This window comes from Molossus molossus, unplaced genomic scaffold (genome assembly GCF_014108415.1).
Source record: "Molossus molossus isolate mMolMol1 unplaced genomic scaffold, mMolMol1.p scaffold_m16_p_9, whole genome shotgun sequence".
In the NCBI taxonomy this organism is placed as follows: Eukaryota; Metazoa; Chordata; class Mammalia; order Chiroptera; family Molossidae; genus Molossus; species Molossus molossus.
Genome location: NW_023425403.1, coordinates 14,603,152 through 14,623,989, shown reverse-complemented (window position 1 = coordinate 14,623,989; position 20,838 = coordinate 14,603,152). Strand labels below are relative to the sequence as shown.

Here is a 20,838-nt window from a genome sequence, read left to right as displayed (position 1 = left end):
TAATTTCCAAAATTTATAGAGTGATCATACAGCTCAACAAAAGGAAGACAAAGAACCCAATTAAAAAATCGGCAGAGGAACTAAATAGAGACCTCTCCAAACAGGACATACAAATGGCCAAGAGACATATGAAGAAATGCTCAACATCACTAATCATCAGAGAGATGCAAATTAAAACAACAATGAGGTATCACCTCACACCTGTCAGAATGGCCGCCATCAACAAATCATCAAACAACAAGTGTTGGCGAGGGTGTGGAGAAAAGGGGACTCTAATACACTGCTGGTGTGAATGCAGACTGGTGCAGCCGCTATGGAAAACAACATGGTGTTACCTCAAAAAATTAAAAATTGAACTTCCATTTGACCCAGTGATCCCACTTCTAGGAATATACCCTAAGAAGCCTGAAACACCAATCAGGAAGAATATATGAACCCCCATGTTCATAGCAGCCCTATTTACAATAGCTAAGATCTGGCAACAGCCCAAGTGTCCTTCAGTAGACAAATGGATAAAAAAGCAGTGGTACATATACACAATGGAGTACTATGCAGCGGTAAGAAAGAAAGATCTCTTATCCTTTGAGACGACATGGAGGGACCTGGAAAGTATTATCCTAAGTGAAACAAGCCAAGCAGAAAAAGACTAATACCACATGATCTCACTTATATACGGAATATAATGAACATAACAGTCTGAGGAATACGGTAGACCCAGAAACATGGAAGTAGTGCACAGACTGACATCCCTCAGAAGAGGGGATTGGGGGTGGGTGGGAAGAGATATACCACAGAACTTGTATGCATGACCAATGGACATGGACAACTAAGCCGGGGACAGGGCGGGGGTGAGGTGGGGAGGGGCGTGCCAATGGGGTAAAAAAGGTGAAATATCTGTAACAAAAAAATAAATAAAAAATTTTAAAAAAAAAAGGGCAACAAATTTTATATTTTTTTCTGAGAGCCCAAGAGACAATGGAAAAAAGCTGCAAAAGTAACTGGTTATAAAATAAGTATAAATACTTTTCTCCATTATAATAATACCCAGTAGAAATGGAGGTAGGGAGAAATATTATTCTCATATTAGTATTCAAAACTACTGGGGCCAAAAATGTCTTAGGAAAAAATTTAACAAGGAAAGACCTAGTTCTGTAAAAAATTATAAAATGTTTTTGAAGAACATTAAGAATGAACAAATTTAAAAAAAACACAACAACCATGCTTTTAGATGAGAATGGATAAATTATGAAATATTACTTATCAAATTAATAAATACTGTCAATATAATTTCATTTTGAATCCCCATAGATTGTGAAATCGGGGAGAAAAAATCTTACAGTTTATCTGGAAGGACAAATGTCCAAGAACAGCCAAGAAAAGCTAGGAAGGACTTGCTTTACTAGATCTTAAAACACACTGTAAAACTTTGTGGCTAAAAGAGTGAAGATGGCATTGGAATAGATGAGCTAAATAGATAGAATGTCCAGGAATAGAACCCAGTAAATATGGAGATTTAACTTACTGACCAAGGTTGCGTTTTAGTTCGGTGGGTAAAGGGTATGTATAACCAACTATCCATGTGGAACAAAATAAAGTTGAATTCCTACCTTGTGCCATACACTAAAATAAATCTAAAAAAAAAGTTTAGAAGGAAAGTTTCGTATAATATATGTATAACCCATGGGTGGATAAGACTTCTTAAGCTAAGTCATATTAAATAAAAGGTATTATAAGAAAGCAGGCATATTTGTCTATTTAGTGCCCATTGCTCTTCTCTCCATTATGGATATTTGGTATAAATTGGATCTGATTTTCTTTTTTTCTTGTATTTCCTAATACTGAAAAATTGTTAACTTGAAATCCTGTAGAGAATTTGAGTCATATAAGGACTGCCATATAGTTTGAGTTGTGATATACTCATTAAGATGAATATCAAAGGACAATGAGTGATGGAATTTATTACTGTTACCCCATGCTTCCAAAGATTATTGCAAAGATATCTCCAAGCCATTTCATTTACTATTTCATATTCTATTTATATCAGGCCTTCACAGCATGCTCAATTGAGTCACCTGTACTACTTCACTATGGAAATCAATTTCCCTTTCAGTTTGAGTTAGTTACAACTGATAACAGTTGTCACTTTTTTTACTCAAGGGTATGAAAGTGCCAGTGTGTCTAGCACATGTGAACCTTGCAAAAATAGGAACAGACATTCAGCCCAGACTGAAGAGCCTGTTCAAGCAAAATTATTCAGCAGAAAGAATCATGAGCAGCTGGAAAAAATAATAAAATGTAGTAGGTCTACAGAAATATCTTCAGGTATGTTCTTTTTTGGTTTGCTTTAATTTAAGTACTTCATCTTACATTTGCAAAACTATATTAAAACAAGTTTTAAAATTGGTCTGTCACACTTTTATATCTGTAAGGTTTTAAGAGATTACTCATTTCTTTATATCAAGAAATGTAAATATGGAAAAACCAGAACTTTTTTATTATTGTTATGATGATAGCTTTTGATGCATTTTGATAAAATTCTATACAAAACAGTATAGTTAACATTAATTTGGAAATCTTAATTGGAAATTCTGAAAATCTTATCTGAATAAGAATTCAGATGTACAGTCATGTCATTTTCTTGGTCCAAACCCTTGGCCTTCACCAGGCCTGCGGAAGAAAGTCTAAGTGTCTTAACTGTAGCATAGTTGGTCAGCAGAGCGTCCTTCCTGCCTCTCCAGACTCATTTCTTTTCATCTTCTGCCCTGAACTTTAGTCTTTTAGAGGCACAGAGCTGAAATTTTCCCAGAACTGTCATGCTGTTTGTTACCTCAGCAGCTGGCAGAAAAGCCTCAAGTCCTTTTTGGTCTTTGTGAGAGCCCTTTTCCCTACTGGACTCTTAAATGAAACCTGAGTTCTGTAACTCTGAAATTGCATCCACATGCAAGCTGGGATAGGTTTCCCTTCTTTTTTGTTTTTGTTGTGGCCTGTGTAAACCTCTTGTTGCCTGTATCACATTGTCTAGTATTTACCTGTTTAAATGTCTGTATTGCCTTTTTGAGTTTCTTGGCAACAGATACCACCTTTTCATATTTATGTGTTAAATGTTAGGGTGATACCTGACACATGGTAGTCACTCAGTAACTATTTACTGCATGATGGAGTCATATATATTTACCACTATTTTACTTTAAATAAGTATTGATATTTTCATAATGTATAAATAATAAGTACATCTCAGAAATATGGAGAGGGAAGCAAAATATATAGACCCTCAATTTCCATTTGTAAGACCCTTGGTGAAAATAAGAGCAGCTGCCTTTTGTATTATGCTTCATTGTTTACAAATTAAACAAATTACTCATCTTACTTGAGCTTCATAATCCTGTGAATTGGTTTTGTAGATAAGTATACGTGGTCAGAAAGGATATCTGACTTTTCACAACATTCTCATAAAGGGCCAGTAATATAAACTGGTACAATTTTTCTTCAAAAAGTGATGCCCCTAACCCAGTAATTCTACTATAGGCATCCATCCTACCTAAGGAAACAAAAGTGAAAAAAATTGAGATTTAGTATTGTTTGAACAGTATGATTTCAGCTATGTTTAAACAGAAATTTGAATGCAAAAAGACTGGAAGAAAATGCATCAAAATATTAATAGTGTTTTATCATCTTTAAATTCTTCTGTATTTTCTAAAACTTTTATAGTGAATATTTATTAGTGTTGTAATCACAAAAGAAACATCACCTTTTTTTAATTTGAAATTACTTCCTTAAGATCATATTGCTTGGAAAAGCTGAAATTTCAGTCCTGGTCTGTTAAGTCTAGGATCTTTTTGGCAAAAATATCAATTTTTTTCCTGACCCTGAAATTTTGCCAAAATTTTGTAAATTTCTCCTCCTTTCGCTGTCTGTATTGAATAGTGATTACTTCAAAGAGTAAACATTTGGGAGGCGGTTAGGGAAAGGTACTAAATTGAAAGAGTATCAGTTACATAAATTGGTAGTTGGTCATAGCACTTCAGACTTTTACTATCACTTGGAAAAATGATTCAATTTTGGTGAATTCAAAAATGTTTGAATAGTGTAAATATACCTTTGTATGTATTTACATACTTTCTAAAAAGACTTATTTTTAGTGTTAACCATCACCCTAAAATTTTTTATAGCATGTGATAATTTTTATTGTATGAATATTAGAGAGTACCATATTTGACTGCTAGGATTCAAGTATGCAGTCTTCTCCCTAAGGAGATGTGGAAAGTTCACCTTGATGCGTATGCTTGTAAGCGTGAATGGTAGAAGTTTATTATGATCACTGTCAGTCACGTTAATATAAGTTTATATAGCAAATCTTTTGATGTTTTCTCTGATGAGATTATTTTTAACTAGAGCATAAACCATACCTTGTGATAACATTTCAGTTCAGGAAAACAGTTTTAACGAAACTTGTTTATTTGATTTTTTATTCACTTGTTCATATTATAGACCCTATCATTACTATTCATACACATTTTATGTTCATCCTTATGTTTGCCCTTTCTACAGCACATGCTAGGAGAATACTACAGCAGTCTAACAGAAATGCATGCAATGAAGCGCCAGGTAACAATATGCTTAGTTTTGGTGTCCAGTTTGTGTTCATTTTTTCCATTGGTTCTAAAAATCTTTAGCACATTACACTGGTATATATATATATTACATATATTTTAGTGCATATATGTTATTTGGCTTATAAAGTCAAAGAAAATTTATACTCATAAAATTCCAAAGCCTTTCGTTTATAATTCTTTACTTGATAAAATTGGCTGCTTTTTTGTTTTATTTTTTGTTAGAATATGTAATGTAAACAACACATTCATTTGGGTAACAGAAAACGTTTTTATAATTTCGTGTTTCAGTGAAGTTAATTTAGTATTTCTTAAATGCTTAAGAACTATTAATAATTTTTGGAAACATAAATACAGCTATTTTTATTCCTACCTCTGATTTGCAGTGTTAAGTACTGTGTATGACTTCTGTTGTACTTGCTTATTTTTCATTATCATCATCTATAGAAAATAAACCATTAAATAGAAACAACCATGACATGCAAAGACCATGATAAATAAAGGTCATGGAAAATTACTGATTCCAAAATGCTGGTTTTGTCTTAAATTATGTATTTTCATTAAGTATGGTCCTGTGTGATTTAGAATTGGAAGTATTCGTTAATGCATCCTGTACTGCACATGAATGAAAAATAAAAGCCTGTTATGAATCTTTAGGGAAATCTAAGGAAGAAAAATAAGAACTTGGCACCACAAAGATGAATATATCAGTGGCACTTCCTAAAGAAAAGAACTCTGAAAACAGAGAGGGTAAAAGCAAGATGGAATCAGAGAAAACTGACTGAGATTAAGGATTTTTCTAGACTAAACTGATGCATTTTAGTTCAGGAGGAGAAAATGGCAAAAACTTTCCACCTCTCTATTACAGGAGGGAGGGATGAAGCATGTGTTTGATGTTATTCAGTTATTTGGGAATAATTTAATCTTTAATGACACATAATTTAGAGTGATAATTTTATAACATACAGAAGTATGAAAAGTATTAAATGTGCTCATTCTTTGAAATGACATTTTCTGAGTGAAACCACTGTGTCAAACTATGATAGAGTATATAAATTGAAAGTATGCATATTTAATTATATGTTCTTATCTGGATTTTTCCTATAAGTAGAGATTTCCTACAGAGATAGTTTGGGTTTCTGCTTATAATTAAATATTACTTTTGTAGTGATATATCATGTTTGGACATTTTAAAATACTAAGAGAACTCTAGTATATTGTTTTATTTTGTATTCATAAATGGGGCAAGATAAGGAACTTGTGTATTAATTTTATTATATTTTAGTTGTGGAAATTGAGACCTGAAGATGTTAATTTACTTAGGAAATTAGTAGAAAGTTTTTTTTATTAAACCCCATTCGCTTTGCATTTTCTTATTCCTCTTTTGCAGAAAGTGAATTAAATCTTTATGATTTTTGTATATTTGTTTGAAAATACAATATATTAAAACTCCCCCTTTCAAATTTTCTTTGTCAGAAATTTATTACTAATTTTTGAAATTCTGAATATTTAACTACTTGTGGTTTTACTATTACTCTAGAATGTTTACAGAATTTCATTGGTAGAAAGAGCTACTTGGAGATACTTTTTTTTCCACAGAGAAATCAAAATGGGAATAGTTCCTAATTTGTACTCTTAAAAATAGAGGTATGACTATATCATTAAGAGTGATGATTCTGTGTTATCAATGAATAAATATGGCAGAATTTTTGCTAAATAATAGTTATACCTAGGTTTTGTGAAACTGAAAATTTCCACTGTTTGCTCAACTTATACTGTGTGTGTTAGTTCTATAGAAAAATTGACCTGTTATGTTTATGTTATAGTTACAAGTTCAGTTTTTTATACTATAGTATCATAGTTGAGATTTGAGAATTTGTATATAACCACATGGAGCTTAAAATAGTAACTGTCATTGGTAGCATTTAGTTTATTCTCAGTATTGAACAAATTTCCTTTTTTGTAGCAAGTTCATATTAGCAAGAAACAAAAATTATTTGCACTTAGCTGATTTTATCCAAACGCTGAAAGATTTCCACTGATTATTTCTATGAAATGTATAACCTTTTCTAGATATTTTTTTATTGAGAAATAACTGTCCCAAATAACACTAGTAACACTAGGCAGTGTTATTCATACATTTAAATATTTCTTTTAATATTGCAGTATATATCTTGATATTTTTATGATTATTTTTATCTTGGTAATTTTGAGATTATTTTTCTACTTTAAAAACCCTGAAATAGAATTAAGTATGTTCTTTTTTTTTCCTCTTAATCCTCACCTGAGAACATTTTTGCATTTATCTTCAGATAGAGCGGGAGGAAGAGAGAGAGAGAGAAAGAGAGAGAGAGAGAGAGAGAGAAACATCAATGTGAAAGAGACACATCGAGTGGTTGCCACCCACACAACCCCAACCAGGGCAGGGACAAACTGCAACCAAGGTATGTGCCCTTAGTGGGAACTGAACCCAGGCCTCTCTGGTCCGCGGGCCGATGCTGTGACCGCTGAGCCAAACAGGCCAGGGTTTGATTTTTAAGTAATTTAAGGCTGAGAGTAATGATACAAGTTAATAGACATTGTCAGGAATGTATTTCATCAATATTAACTTCCTGATATTTTATGTCTTCCAGAAACTGGGAGTGATTTTTCCATGTTTGAAGCTTTGCGGGATACTATTTATTCTGAAGTAGCTACATTAATTTCTCAAAATGAATCTCGTCCGCATTTTCTTATTGAACTCTTCCATGAGCTCCAGCTACTTAATACAGACTACTTAAGACAGAGGGCTTTATATGCATTGCAGGTAGCTAGTACTTAACATTCTTTTTCCTTGCCTCACGTATCGCTGTTTTTTCATGATTATATCTAATTGCTTTCTTAGACAGAAGTATGTCCTTGTTCCTATGTCTTTTGATCTGTTTTCTATGTGCCTTCTTGCCAAGTAGTGTTTATTTATTTACTTAATTTTATTTTTCTTAATTGATTTTTAGAGAGAGAGGAAGAGAGGGGAGAGAGATAGAAACATCAATGAGAGAGAACATTGTTTGGCCGCCTCCTGCATGCCTTCCACTGGGGATTGAGCCCGCAACCTGGGCATGTACCCTGACCGGGAATTGAACCGACGACCTCTTGGTGCATGGGTTGATGCTCAACCACTGAGCCACAGCGGCTGGGCAAGCTTAAGTAGCTTTTAGGTAAAATCTTTTTCTTAGCAATTTTTCAGTATTTTATCTTCAATATTATTTTTTCCTCATAGTTAACCTATGAGGTGAGGAGTATTGAATTTGTTCTTCTATCTGGTTCTGCTTTTAAATTTTTGATTGAACATTTATATCTTACATAAATATTTTATTTCCTTATTTAGGACATAGTATCCACACATATTTCAGAGAACCGTGAAAAAGATGGGGAAAATGTAAAGTCAGTGAATTCTGGTACTTGGATAGCATCAAACTCGGAACTTACTCCCAGTGAAAGCCTTCCTACTACTGATGATGTAAGCTGATAATAATTAATGAAATCTGTACATAATTTTAGTATACATTAAACAAAAGTTAAATTGGTTGTTATAAATTGTGAGTATACCTAATATATTTGGTTTTCAGCTTTTTAAAAGATCTGGGGGGAAGAATAATCCATTTTATTTTAAGGTGAGGTCTAAAGCAATCAAAATACGTTATGTATAAATGATCAATTATATGGTCTAAAATAGTTGTATTTATATCTCTATTACTCATCATAGGAGTTGACTTACAACAGACATTTAGTAAAATTTGTTGTGTTCATTCAAGACATTCAATAGACCAGACAGCATTCAGATCACAGTCAGAACCCTTCACTAGATAAATTGGATCTGGGGGCTAGAAGAGAAGCCTAGATGAAAGAAAGTCATCCAGGACAAAAATGTAATTGTATTAAAATTGATGAAGAATATTTTAAATAAAGTAGAAAGGAAATGGAAATGAGTTGTGAGGAAAATGGTGTATTTTCAATAAATTATGTTCTCCAAATAAGCACCTACCTAGCATATAGGACCTATGGTACCAGGAAGGTGCTATTAAATGACGGAATGGCAAACTACTAGCATACTGAGGAGGTAAAGTGCTAGGTATTTGGAAATCACCTGTTTAAAGGTTCAGACCCTGATTCTGTTGTAAAAGATTTTATGTGGTCTTGAAATAGCAAATACATTCTTTTTGATGCCGTCTCTAGCACCTGGATATTCATGGCTAAGAATACCGTAATTGATTAGCAAATATCTGCTATATGTAGAGAGTTGAAAGCATATTACTCTGGTTCTACCCATTGTTGATATGTTAACATTGTAATTTTTTTCTGAAGAAATAGTGTTTTCTCAAAAGACTGTCTTGTCTCTTCTTCACATGGAATAATTTTTAAAAATTAATTTTATTTTTTTCTCTATTGACTTTAGAGAGGGAGGGACAGGGAGATAGAAAAATCAGTGAGCTGCCTCCTGCATGCTCCCCAGTGGGGACTGGCCCCACAACCTGGGCATGTGCCTTGACCAGGAATCGAGCCGGTGACCTTTTGGTGCGTGGGTTGACGTTCAACCACTGAGCCACACTGGCCAGGCATAGTAATTTTTTTATAATTATCGAAGACTTTTTTTCTGGATTTTTGCTCTTTAACTTATACTCATGTGTAAAATTATGCTTCCCAAGTCATTTTTTTCTGCTTAAAACCTTTTCCACCAGGCTGTAACTCCTGTACTAACTACTGTGAATGTAAACCTGTGTCTAAAAACGACATGGTTTTAGCCCTGGCCAGTTTGGCTCAGCGGTTAGAGCGTCGGCCTGCGGTCCTGAGAGACCCGGGTTCGGTTCCCGCTAAGGGCATGTACCTCGGTTGCAGTTTGTCCCCGGCCCTGGTTGGTCGTGTGGGTGGCAGCCACTCGATGTGTCCCTTTCACGTCGATGTTTCTCTCTCTCTTCCTCTCTCCCCCTCCCACTCTACCTGAACAAAAAATAGAAAAATGTCCTCGGGTGAGGATAAAAAATAAAAAAAAAATAAAAAAATAAAAACGACATGGTTTTAATTGACTTTACAGTGTCAAATATAAATTAATTTAAGGAATTGCTACTTTTGTTACATTAAAGTTTATTAGACACTGAAATAACTTACTGAAAGCATGAGTGTTCTTATAAATCTTTTTTGGTAATTTTATATTCTTAAATCCAGTGCCTCCCTTTTTATTCAAATTTTATAGGTAGCATTACTTCCATTTATTTTTAAAGATTTGAGCATATTGGTTTGCGCCATCAATAGCAACTTTTGAAATTGAGTTACAATTTGATAGTGTTAACTTGACAAGGGTTTAAAGTTAGATGAAATTTAAAGGTACTATACTGCTTAATAAGTAGGTGTTTTAGTCAGCTTGGGCTGGTAAACAAAATCCTTGGCTTGCAGATGGCCTCCTTCTCCCTGTGTCCTTACATGGCAGTGAGAGGAAGCTCTAGTGTTACTTCCTCTTTTCTAAGGACACTGATGCCATCATGGGGCTCCATCCTCATGACCTCATCTAAACCTGATCACCTCCGAATACTATCACATTGGGGAGTTAGGGCTTTAACATGTAAGATTGGGGGTTTGGAGGTTCACAAAGATTCAGTCCATAATTGTAGGGACTTGGCATAAACAACTATACTTAGCATTATTTTTAAATAACTAAATCAGTTCTTTAATTTTTCATCTAAAACTTAAATTCAGCATTAATGTCAACATCTTCCCTTTATTAATGCCTTCATACTCATTGATCCAGAGCAGTGCTGTGCAGTAGAACTTTCTGTAATGACGAAAATGTTTTATATCTGTATTGTGTAATACAGTAGGCATTGGACACGTGCTGTCGAGCCCTTGAAATGTGGCTAGTAGGATTGAGGAAGTAAATTTAAATTATATTTAATTTAAATAGCAACATGACTAGTGGTTATCATGTTGGATAGAGAGAGTCTCATTCTCCATGTTTTAAGCCAGGGTCCTTTGAGCTTCATTCATGGAGCTTTTGCACACACATTTCAGAGTGTGTATAGGAGTCTTCATGCCCAGGAAAAAGAGAAGTAAAAATAAGCATCTGGGAAATATAATTTAAGGAGGATGAGGAATTGAGGTTTAAGCAAAGGAAGAAACACTTTGCATTTACTACTATGGGTGCTATAAAATGGCACAAGCATATCCACCAGCAAGTCTTACTTGATGGAGCAACAAAATGGTTTTATTTCCTAAGATGTGTTCGCTAATACCTGAGTTTTATTTAATCAGGGATAAATCTTTTATTATTTAAGAGAAAAATCTAAAAGATCAATAGCTAGGAGAAAGAACATAATTGTGAAATGAGTTTCAGTCAAAATACAAGTGACTGGTGGCTCAATTGCTTGGAGTGTCACCCCATACACCAAAAGGTTGCAGGTTTGATCCCTGGTCAGGGTGTATACGGGAGGCAATCAATCAGTGTTTCTCTCTCTCTCTAACAATCAATAAAAACATATCCTTGGATGAGGATTTACCAAAAAAAATAAAAATAAAAATGCAAGTGAGACTCACCCCCACCCCCACCCCCATCACATTATAGTCAAAAATTAATTTAAAATTACTTGGAAGTCCTAAGAAAAGCTAAAACTATAAAACTTCTAAAAGAATTCTTCTTGATTATGACACAAAGATTTCTCAGGACAGAAAGCACTAACTATAAAAGAAAAATTGATTAAATTCTGTTTTTTTGAAGTTACAATTAGGAGAAAATAATCTCATATATATCTAACAAATGACTATGTAAGTGAAAAACCAGACTACTATCTAAAGAACTACAAGTCAATTATAAGGCAGTCAACTCAGTATAAATGGGCAAGAGATTTGAATAGGTGCTTCATAAAGGATGATATATAAATGGCCATTGTGCAAATTAAAACCACGTGAGATTTACCTCACACCCACTAGAAGGGCTGAAATTAAAGACTGACAATAAGAAGTGTTGGTGTGAACATTGAGCAACTGGAACTCTCACACTGCTGGTGGGATTGTAAAATTGTACAACCACTTTGGAATGCAGTTTGGCAGTTTCTTACAAAGTTAAACTTGGCATGTGACCTAGTAATTTCTCTTCTAGGTATTCATCCAAGAGAAATGAAAATACATGTTCAAAAACATTCTTGTACACTAATATCCATAGCATCTTTAGTCATGGTAGCCTCAAACTGGAATATCAGCAGATAAATGGATAAAGAAACTGGTATATCCATACAATGGAATACTACTCAACCATTAAAATAATGAACTTCTGAAACACACAACAGCATGGATTAATTTCAGAAATATACTGAGTGAGAGAAGCCAGACACTGAAGAGTACATACTGAATGGTTTCGTTTATGTGACGCTCTAGAGCAGCGGTTCTCAACCTGTGGTTTGCGACCCCTTTTGCGGGTTGGACAACCCTCTCAGGGGGTTGCCTAAAACATAACAGTAGCAAAATTACAGTTACGAAGTAGCAACGAAGATAATTTTATGGTTGGGGGTCACCACAACATGAGGAACTGTATTCAAGGGTCGCGGCATCAGGAGAACCACTGCTCTAGAGCCAACAAAACTAATCTATGGTGATAGAAATCATACGAGTGTAGTGGAGTGGAGATAAAGGAACTTTCTGAGCTAATGGAAATGGTCTTTATTTTTAGGGAAGGTGATTGTATGGGGGCATATATTTTTAAAAACTCATCAAACTGTACACTTAATGGGTGTATTGTTTGTAAATTATATTTTAATAAAGTTGGTTAAAAAATATGAATGATGCCGTCATGTTTTTCTTCTGATATGAGACAATTGTATGTCATAGTCCAAATACTGGGTATTGTTAGGGTTTGGAGGTAGGAGAATTTCCCCGAGGATATAGAAATAATTTGCAACATTAACTTTTCCAAGTTAGAATTTCATCTATAGCTGGCTCTGTGTATTGTCATCTACATATTGACAAGTGTTCTGTAAGGTGACTTAATATTTTAATGATTTCTGTGACTCTATAACTTTGGTTATATCACGGTGTTAAGTGTATAGTTTTATACAAATAGTTTCTGTGTTATAAGTTTAATATAATCAAACTTTTAGAAGTAAATAGTAGTGATTTTTATTTGTTTTAAAACTGTAACTTAGGAAACATATGAGAAGAACTTTGAGAGAGAAACACATAAAATAAGTGAGCAAAATGATGCTGATAATACTAGTGTCCTGTCTGTATCTTCAAATTTTGAGCCTTTCGCAACAGATGATCTAGGTAAGCAGAATTTTTTATAATCTTAGAACATGATTTTACTACACTCTTAAAATTGCATTGATAAGGAAGCAGAAGTCTAGAAACTCAAGTTCTGGTAGAACAGGGACTTAAAAATCTATCAGTCTAAATTCAGGAATCTTCTGTTAAATCTTTGACCTTGGGCAAATCATCTACTCTTTCTGACTGTGTATACCAAGAAAATGGGGGTCTTAATTATTATGTTCTTGTGAAAAATATATAGAACTTTCTAGCATGCATAATAGAAGTTTGGAAAATGTTGTTGTTGTTTTTTTTCCTTAAGAGAAAGTCACCCTTTTAGGTCCTCCAGTTAATCAATGGAAAAAATCCAGAGGTAGCAATGCCTCATCCAGTCACATTTTCAGTAATATTGTTAACTCCTTAATTTGAGGTAAGAACTGAAACTTCTTAACATAAATCATCTTTACTGAGAAGTCCAGGTAATTATAAGGAATGGCACATTGGATTTTTTTCATCAATAATAAAAGAAATTGCCTTGGCCAGTTTGGCTCAGCGGTTAGTGTTGGCCCATGGAATGAAGGGTCATGGGTTTGATTCCCAGTCAAAGGCAGCGTGTACCTGGGTTGCAGGTTCAATTCCTGACCCTGGTCAGGTAGTATGGGAGGCAACCAATCGATGTGTCTCTCGCATCGATGTTTCTCCCTCTCTCCCTATCTAAAAAAATGAATGAAAAAATATTCTTGGGTGAGGATTAACAACAGCAATAACAATAAAATAAATTTTAGAGGGTTACATAACTCAGAGGGAGAGAAAATAACCCTGAGTCCTAAATTTGGAAAGGAGATTAGGGAAAAGAAAATGTATGAGTACCTCTTGATTCATTTTCTAGGCTGTAGCCTATCAAACAGTACCCTAGTATTCAGTCATTCAGACCTCCAGAGCACTAGTTCATATGGTAATCTAATGTCCCATTATTCTAGTGTTTGTTCATATGATAACAAGATTTAGATGATTTCAAAGGCATTTTTCTGCTCCAGAAGAAAGGGCCAAATCTTTTCCTGTCATCAGTTATCTACCTCTTACCAAAGCAGTAAATCTTCCTTTTGCCTTCTCCTGATTATCAAGGAATCTAAGGCCAGCTCTCTTCTGAGTAAAATGCCTGTCAAGTCTGTAGTGACTTGTCACCAACATGTTCCCCTTTAGCTATTCCAGTATTTGCCACTGCTTTGTGTGAGGCTAGGGAAGTGTCATTCTTAGGTCTTTTCCTTGCCTTAATTGATTATATTAGGTTAGATTGTTAACACCAGAATTTGCATGACATTTTAATATTTATTTTTGTACTGTTTAAGTGAAGCAACATGATGTACTGAAATAAATAATGTGCTTCAGAGTCTAAGACCTGTGTTCAAATTCCTGCTCCAAGATTTAACAGCTGTGAAACCTTGTGCAGGTTACTTAAGTTATCTGAAAATGAGGGTCCTATCATCCACATTATAGGATTATTTTAAGGATTAAATAAAATAAATGTGATAATATTTGCCAAGTACCCAACTATCTGGAACTTGTTAAAGCTACTTTTCCTTCTGTATGTTAAGATACTTTTTAGTAGTAAATTTAGAAGAATACATCTTCTAAATATATAAAAATATATCTTCTAGACATATTTCTGTTTTATATGCAGGTAACACTGTGATTCACTTAGATCAAGCATTAGCCAGAATGAGGGAATATGAACGCATGAAAAATGAGGCTGAAAGTAACACACATGTAAGATGTTGCACCTGCAGGATTACCGAGGATGAGAAGGGTGCTGCTGCCATGACTGCTGTTAATAATTTAGAGGGTATGTTGTTGAGTTAATTAGCAGTGAAAACCATAGTTCCATATATAAAAATTAAACGCCTCATCTGAGGTATCACTTGCTTTTAATTATTTGCAGGTGATAAAATTACATAGATGTTTCTTTGTATTTTAGCATAAAATCATCATGTTCTTTAAAATTTTGCATGAATGCATAGGTATGATGTCAGACTTAATTTTGCTAATACCATTTTCTTTTTAAAAATAGAAACTCCTATTATTGAAAATCATAGTTCACAACCACCTGTAAGTGAAATGTCTACTGTCCCATGTCCTAGAATTGATACTCAGCAGCTAGACCGACAAATTAAAGCAATTATGAAAGAAGTCATTCCATTTTTAAAGGTAAGCAATCATTTTTTAAAATAAACTTGGTTTTGTTTTATAATTCATACAAAGTACTCTGTTGTAACACATTAAAAAAACATAGGTAAATAAAAGAAAAACTATTTTTTATTTTATGGTCCATACTTCTGTTACTCAGAGATAGCCCCATCAAAATTTTGTGACTCTTTTCATAATATTTGGTACATATATGTGTATCTTCTGCTTTTTTCATATACCATAAAAATCTTTCTAGATTAATTTTTCTACTGCATATTTTTTAATGGTTACACAGTATTCTTCCATTATTTATTAAAAAAATGACTACTTTTGGTTAGGTTTTGTGGACATGGCAGTGAATAAGTCAAAGCCTTTGCTGTCATGGAACTTGCATGCAAGGATGAGAATATGGAATATATAGATATAAACATAAGTAAATGTGTATCAGATAGTGATATGTACTATGCAGGGAATTAAATTTTGATGATTTGATAGTATCTATTTGAGACTGGATGGTCAGTGAAGGCTTCTGAAGAGGGAGCATTTCAGCAAAGATATGAGTAATGAGCCAGCTTAAACCAAGATCACTCCAGGCAGGATTAAAGGTCTTAAGATGGGAACTAGCTTGGCATGTTGAAGGAACTAGAGCAGGACCCATGTGGTTGTAGGAAATTTGTTAGAGATGAAATTGGAGAAGGGGCAGGGGACAGTTAGGTAGAACATTATAGGCCATGGTTAGTAGAACTTTGTTCATAGTTCAAGAAGAAACTTTAGGAGGGTTTTAAGCAATAGAGAAAGTCTGATTTGTTTGTGGATAATTGATTATAGATAGGGTCAGTAGTGCAGTAAAATCAGATGAGAAATGATAGTAGCTTAGACAAGTGGAAAAGTAGACAATTGAAATGTATTTTGGAAATGAACAGGTCCTGTGAATGGTACGTAGTTACCTAATGCAGGCACTAGATAAGAGAAAGGGACCCAGAACTGGAGCCCAGGACAAGATGATTCAACATTTAGAAGTTGTGCAAAAAGGAAAAGCCAGAGTTGACTGAATAGGACTGCTGGTATTGAGCTATGTTGATTGCTACTCTGAGGGTTGGGTATTCATAGAATAGAATTTTCTATTACTTTATCAGTTCTTACTGTTAAATATTTATGTTTATCCTGGTTTCTTTTTCTTTTTTAAATTGATTTTCTTTTTAGAGAGAGAGGAAGGGAGAGAGAGAGAGAAACATCAGTGTGAGAGAGAAACATCAATTGGCTGCCTCCTGCGTGGCCCCCTACTGGGGATTGAGCTGGAAACCTGGGCATGTGCCCTGACCGGGAATTGAACCGGGACTTCTCAGTCCATGGGACAACACTCAATCCACTGAGCCACACTGGCCAGGCTATCCTGGTTTCTCTTTCACTGTTATAAACAACACTTAAACAATTTAGCTAAATTTAAATATATATCCCATTTTTATTTCCTTAGAAGTAATTCTTAGAATTTCTTGTTCTAAGGTTTTGACTATTTTTTTTTTATCCTCATCCGTTTCGTTTTTGTTCAGATAGAGTGGGAGGGAGAGAGAGAGAGAAATATCGATGTGAAAGGGACACATTGAGTGGTTGCCACCTGCACGACCCAACCAAGGCCGGGGACAAACTGCAACCAAGGTACATGTCCTTAGCGGGAACCAAACCCGGGTCTCTCTGGACCGCAGGCCAACGCCCTAACCGCTGAGCCAAACTGGCCAGGGTAGTTTTGACTATTTTTAAGGCTTTTGAGACATTATATTAAATTGTTCCTCAGAAAAGTGTAACAATTTATATTTCTACCAACAGTTGAGAGTATGAGATTGGTAAGCAGTACTATTAATTTTGTTCACTAACAATAAACAAGGCAGAGAAAGTATGCAAGAAATGGAAAGTGAGCCCTAGCTGGGTAGCTTAGTTGGTTAGAGCATCATCCTGATATGCCAAGGTTGTGCATTCTATCTCTGGTCAGGGTCAGGGCACACACAAGAAGTAATCAGTGAAAGCATAAGTAAGTGGAACAACAAATCCATCTTCTTTCTCTCCCCTCCCCCCCTTCCTTCTCTCTAAAATCAATTTTTAAAAAAAGAAAGAAATGGGAAGTGAAGACAGGACTTGCCTGAGATGGCACTTTTTTACATTCTAATTTATTTTTAATATCTTTTAAACTTTATTGTTGAATGTATTACAGATGTCCCTCTTTTTTCGCCTCTTACTCCCCAATCCCACCCCCCTCCTGCTTTCTCTGCACTATGTTTCTATTGGTTATGCATATATGCATATAAGTTCTTTGGTTTCTCTCTTCCTGCCCCACCTCCCCCCTTCCCTTTGAGGTTCATCAGTCTACAACCAATTTGTACTTCCTAATCCCTTCATCTTTTTCACCCATCTTCCTTCCCATCTGGCAAGCAACAAAAAATGATCTATCTATGAGTCTGTTTCTGTTCTGCTTGCTCATTTTGTTTGTAGATTCAATTATCGATAGATACGTATTTATTGCCATTTTATTGTTCATATTTTTTTATCTTCTTCAAGAAGACCCATCAACATTTCATGTAATACTAGTTTGGTGGTGATGAACTCCTTTAGCTTTTTTTTGTCTGAAAAACTATATGGCCATCGATTCTAAATGACAGCTTTGCAGGATAGAGTAATCTTGGTTGTAGGTTCTTGCTTTTCATTTACATTCTAATTTAAATGGGAATTTAAAAATATTAGAAATGGCCCTGGCCAGTTTGGCTCAGCGGTTGGAGCGTCAGCCTGCGGTCCAGAGAGACCCAGGTTCGGTTCCCACTAAGGGCACGTACCTCAGTTGCAGTTTGTCCCCAGCCCTGGATGGTCGTGCGGGTGGCAGCCACTCGATGTGTCCCTTTCACATCGATGTTTCTCTCTCTCTCTCTCTCTCTTCCTCTCTCTCCCTCCCACTCTATCTGAACAAAAAGTGGAAAATTGTCCTCGGGTGAGGATACAAAAAAAATAAAATAAAATAAATAAAAATAAAAATATTAGAAATGGAAAGCCAGTTTGTCCTTTTCATTCAGATATAGCAAACTACAAAATATGTTGTCATTGGACTCATTTCTTACAATCTACTTGTACTTTTCAAGTGTAAGACATTGACAGTAGGAAGCTGTTTTCCATACACTTAGATTTCTTCCTTGGAAATAATTGCTTTCATTGGAAGATTTTGACAGAAGAGTGCTCTTTGAGAAAGCAATTATAGAAGCTACTTTCTCTGCAGACTTTACTTTATAGTCAAAAGGAGAGAGAGGATCATCTGCCTATGCCATTTCATGTAAAAACTGAAAAATTTAGCCTTCTCCTGGGCAGTTGCAATAGCTCTTAAGGGGTCTTTCTTTTTGATTTTCTTCTACTCTTTGCACTCCTGCTAGCATTGTTAGCACTTCTGAAGCTGTGGTACTTCTGGATACTCTGCCTGGAATGCTCTTCCTTCACATACCTGCATGGCTTTTGAATCCTTCTAGTCTGTAGTCAGATGTTCCCTTTCTAATGAACAGGTCTCTCCCAACTCCTTACCTGCTTTTCTTTATCTCCATAGTGCTTGTCACCTTCTAATGTTTTAATACTTTCTTAATCATTTTGTCGTCTCTCCCTGTTGAAAGGTAAGCTCCATGAAGTCAGAGATGTAAATCTGTTATGGTTGCTGCCTTATCACCAGTGCCAAGATTAGTACCTGCATATAATAGGCACTCAGTAAATACTTCTTGAATGAATTAATAAATGAATGGACAGATCCTTAAAATCTCAACTTGGTTTTCAAACTAGTAAGGTCTTTAGGCTCTAAGAAGTATGATTTGAAAACAACTGGTGCTTGGAATCCAGATCAGCTACAGCACTGCTCATAACACCTTTACATCCTGGTCTCAGGCTCTTTTTAACAGTTCCTTCCCACATACCTTGTATCCTACTTGACAGTGTTCAAAAGGGCACATTGCTCATGTCATCTCCTTTGCCTGGAATGCTCTTCCAGTCTGTCTCTGTCAGTCTTTTCTTCAGGACCCAGCCAAATGATTTTGCATGTGCTCACAGGCAGAATTCTTCTCTTCACTGCTCCTGGGATATTCAGTATATGCCTTTATTTATAACGGCACTTACAACAAAGTATCTTAATTATTTCCATATATCTCCCACTAGAATAATATCATTCTAAATCTCTTAGTACTTTCACCCAAGCATGCCTCCAGAGACTGGATAAAAGGAATTTGAGGAGATTAGACCAATACCTATTTCACCAATTATTCTGTGAATCTAATTCTTGTTATTTGTAAAGTAAGTATTCCTCCCCCCAAAAGAATATTTATATTCTGATAAATTATGAGAATATGAATATATTCTTATAGATCGGTAGATATTTACTTGAGTTTAAAACCATTCCCCTAAGTGAATTGGCTTGAACTAAGTTATTTCTGGCTTCCAGCTGAGGCATAGATAACAGTGTTGCCTTTTTTTCTTTTACATTTTGTTTTATTATGAGTAATTCAATAAAAGCTTTTAAACATGTCTTTTTGGCTAAATTGGGTATATTGATAATATTTATTTGATATATACAGTTATTTTCTAAGGGTTACAAAAATCTAAATACTTTTATGCTTAGGGAATACAACCACCTTCAATTAGGAATTTTTATTGCATTTACCACTTTGTGTCTGATTTAAGTGATGATACGTTTTAAAAGGATTCCTTTGCCCTGGCCAGTTTGGCTCAGTGGTTGGAGCGTCAGCCCTGCGGACCATAGAGTCCCGGGTTCAGTTCCCGCTAGGCCCTAGCAGCTAGGGGCACATACCAAAGAAAAAGAAAAACATTCCCTTACTGAATTTAGCACTTCAAAAAGCTTCTGAGGCCAATAAAATGAGTAGAACTAATGATTTGATTTTAACTATTTTTATTATGTCTTATTTCACTTAAAATCTTGACTCTTTTGGTAGGTTATAGAACTTCTTTTTTTTTTTATCCTCACCCGAGGACATTTTTCCATTTTTTTGTTCAGATAGAGCGGGAGGGAGAGAGAGGAAGAAAGAGAGAGAGAAACATCGATGTGAAGGGACACATCGAATGGCTGCCACCCGCACGACCAACCAGGGCCGGGGACAAACTGCAACCGAGGTACATGCCCTTAGCGGGAACCGAACCCGGGTCTCTCAGGACCGCAGGCCGACGCTCCAACCGCTGAGCCAAACCGGCCAGGGTAGAACTTCTTTGTTAATGTCAGCATTCCACACAGTCACCCAAGCTAGACTTCTTTTTTTGTTTTTTTTTAATCCTCACCCAAGGACCTTTTTTTTTTTTTTTTTTTTTTTTTGGTATTTATCTTTACATAGAGAGGGAGGAAGAGAGAGAAACATCGATGTAAGAGAGACATACCGAGTGGCTGCCACCCACACGACCCCAACTGGGGCTGGGGACAAACAGCAACTGACTATGTTCCCTTAGTGGAAACCTAACCCGGGACTCTCCGGTCCGCGGGCCGACCCCCTAACTGCTGAGCCAAACTGGCCAGGGTGACTTTTTTTTTTAATCCTCAGCCGAGGATATTTTTCCATTTATCTTCAGATGGGGGGTGGGGGCATTGATGTGAAAGAGACACATAGACTGGTTGTCTTCATTTTTTTTTAATTGCCTGCCTTGACACATGAATTTTTTTTAAATGAGCTTAAATTCTTAGATTTAAGGAGCCTTAGACATCATCTAGTTTGGCCAACTCATCTTATATATTTATATAGGAAAAAATACAAACTTACCTGAC

At 35.3% G+C, this 20,838-nt stretch overlaps 1 protein-coding gene across 25 annotated transcripts in view; it reads left to right on the top strand.

The window, feature by feature from the left end:
* PCM1 (pericentriolar material 1) overlaps positions 1 to 20,838 on the top strand; it is a 99,259-nt gene that overhangs the window by 61,024 nt on the left and 17,397 nt on the right. For 16 of the 25 annotated variants that reach the window (XM_036250304.1, XM_036250319.1, XM_036250320.1 and 13 more), the window contains 7 exons: positions 2,158 to 2,322; positions 4,549 to 4,605; positions 7,244 to 7,416; positions 7,978 to 8,109; positions 12,776 to 12,896; positions 14,557 to 14,718; positions 14,944 to 15,080. In XM_036250304.1, coding sequence (XP_036106197.1) covers positions 2,158 to 2,322; positions 4,549 to 4,605; positions 7,244 to 7,416; positions 7,978 to 8,109; positions 12,776 to 12,896; positions 14,557 to 14,718; positions 14,944 to 15,080 — 947 coding nt within the window. Of the gene's footprint in view, positions 1 to 2,157; positions 2,323 to 4,548; positions 4,606 to 7,243; positions 7,417 to 7,977; positions 8,110 to 12,775; positions 12,897 to 13,197; positions 13,306 to 14,556; positions 14,719 to 14,943; positions 15,081 to 20,838 lie in introns of those variants that run through there. The other 9 variants (XM_036250321.1, XM_036250313.1, XM_036250312.1 and 6 more) reach the window with 2 other exon arrangements.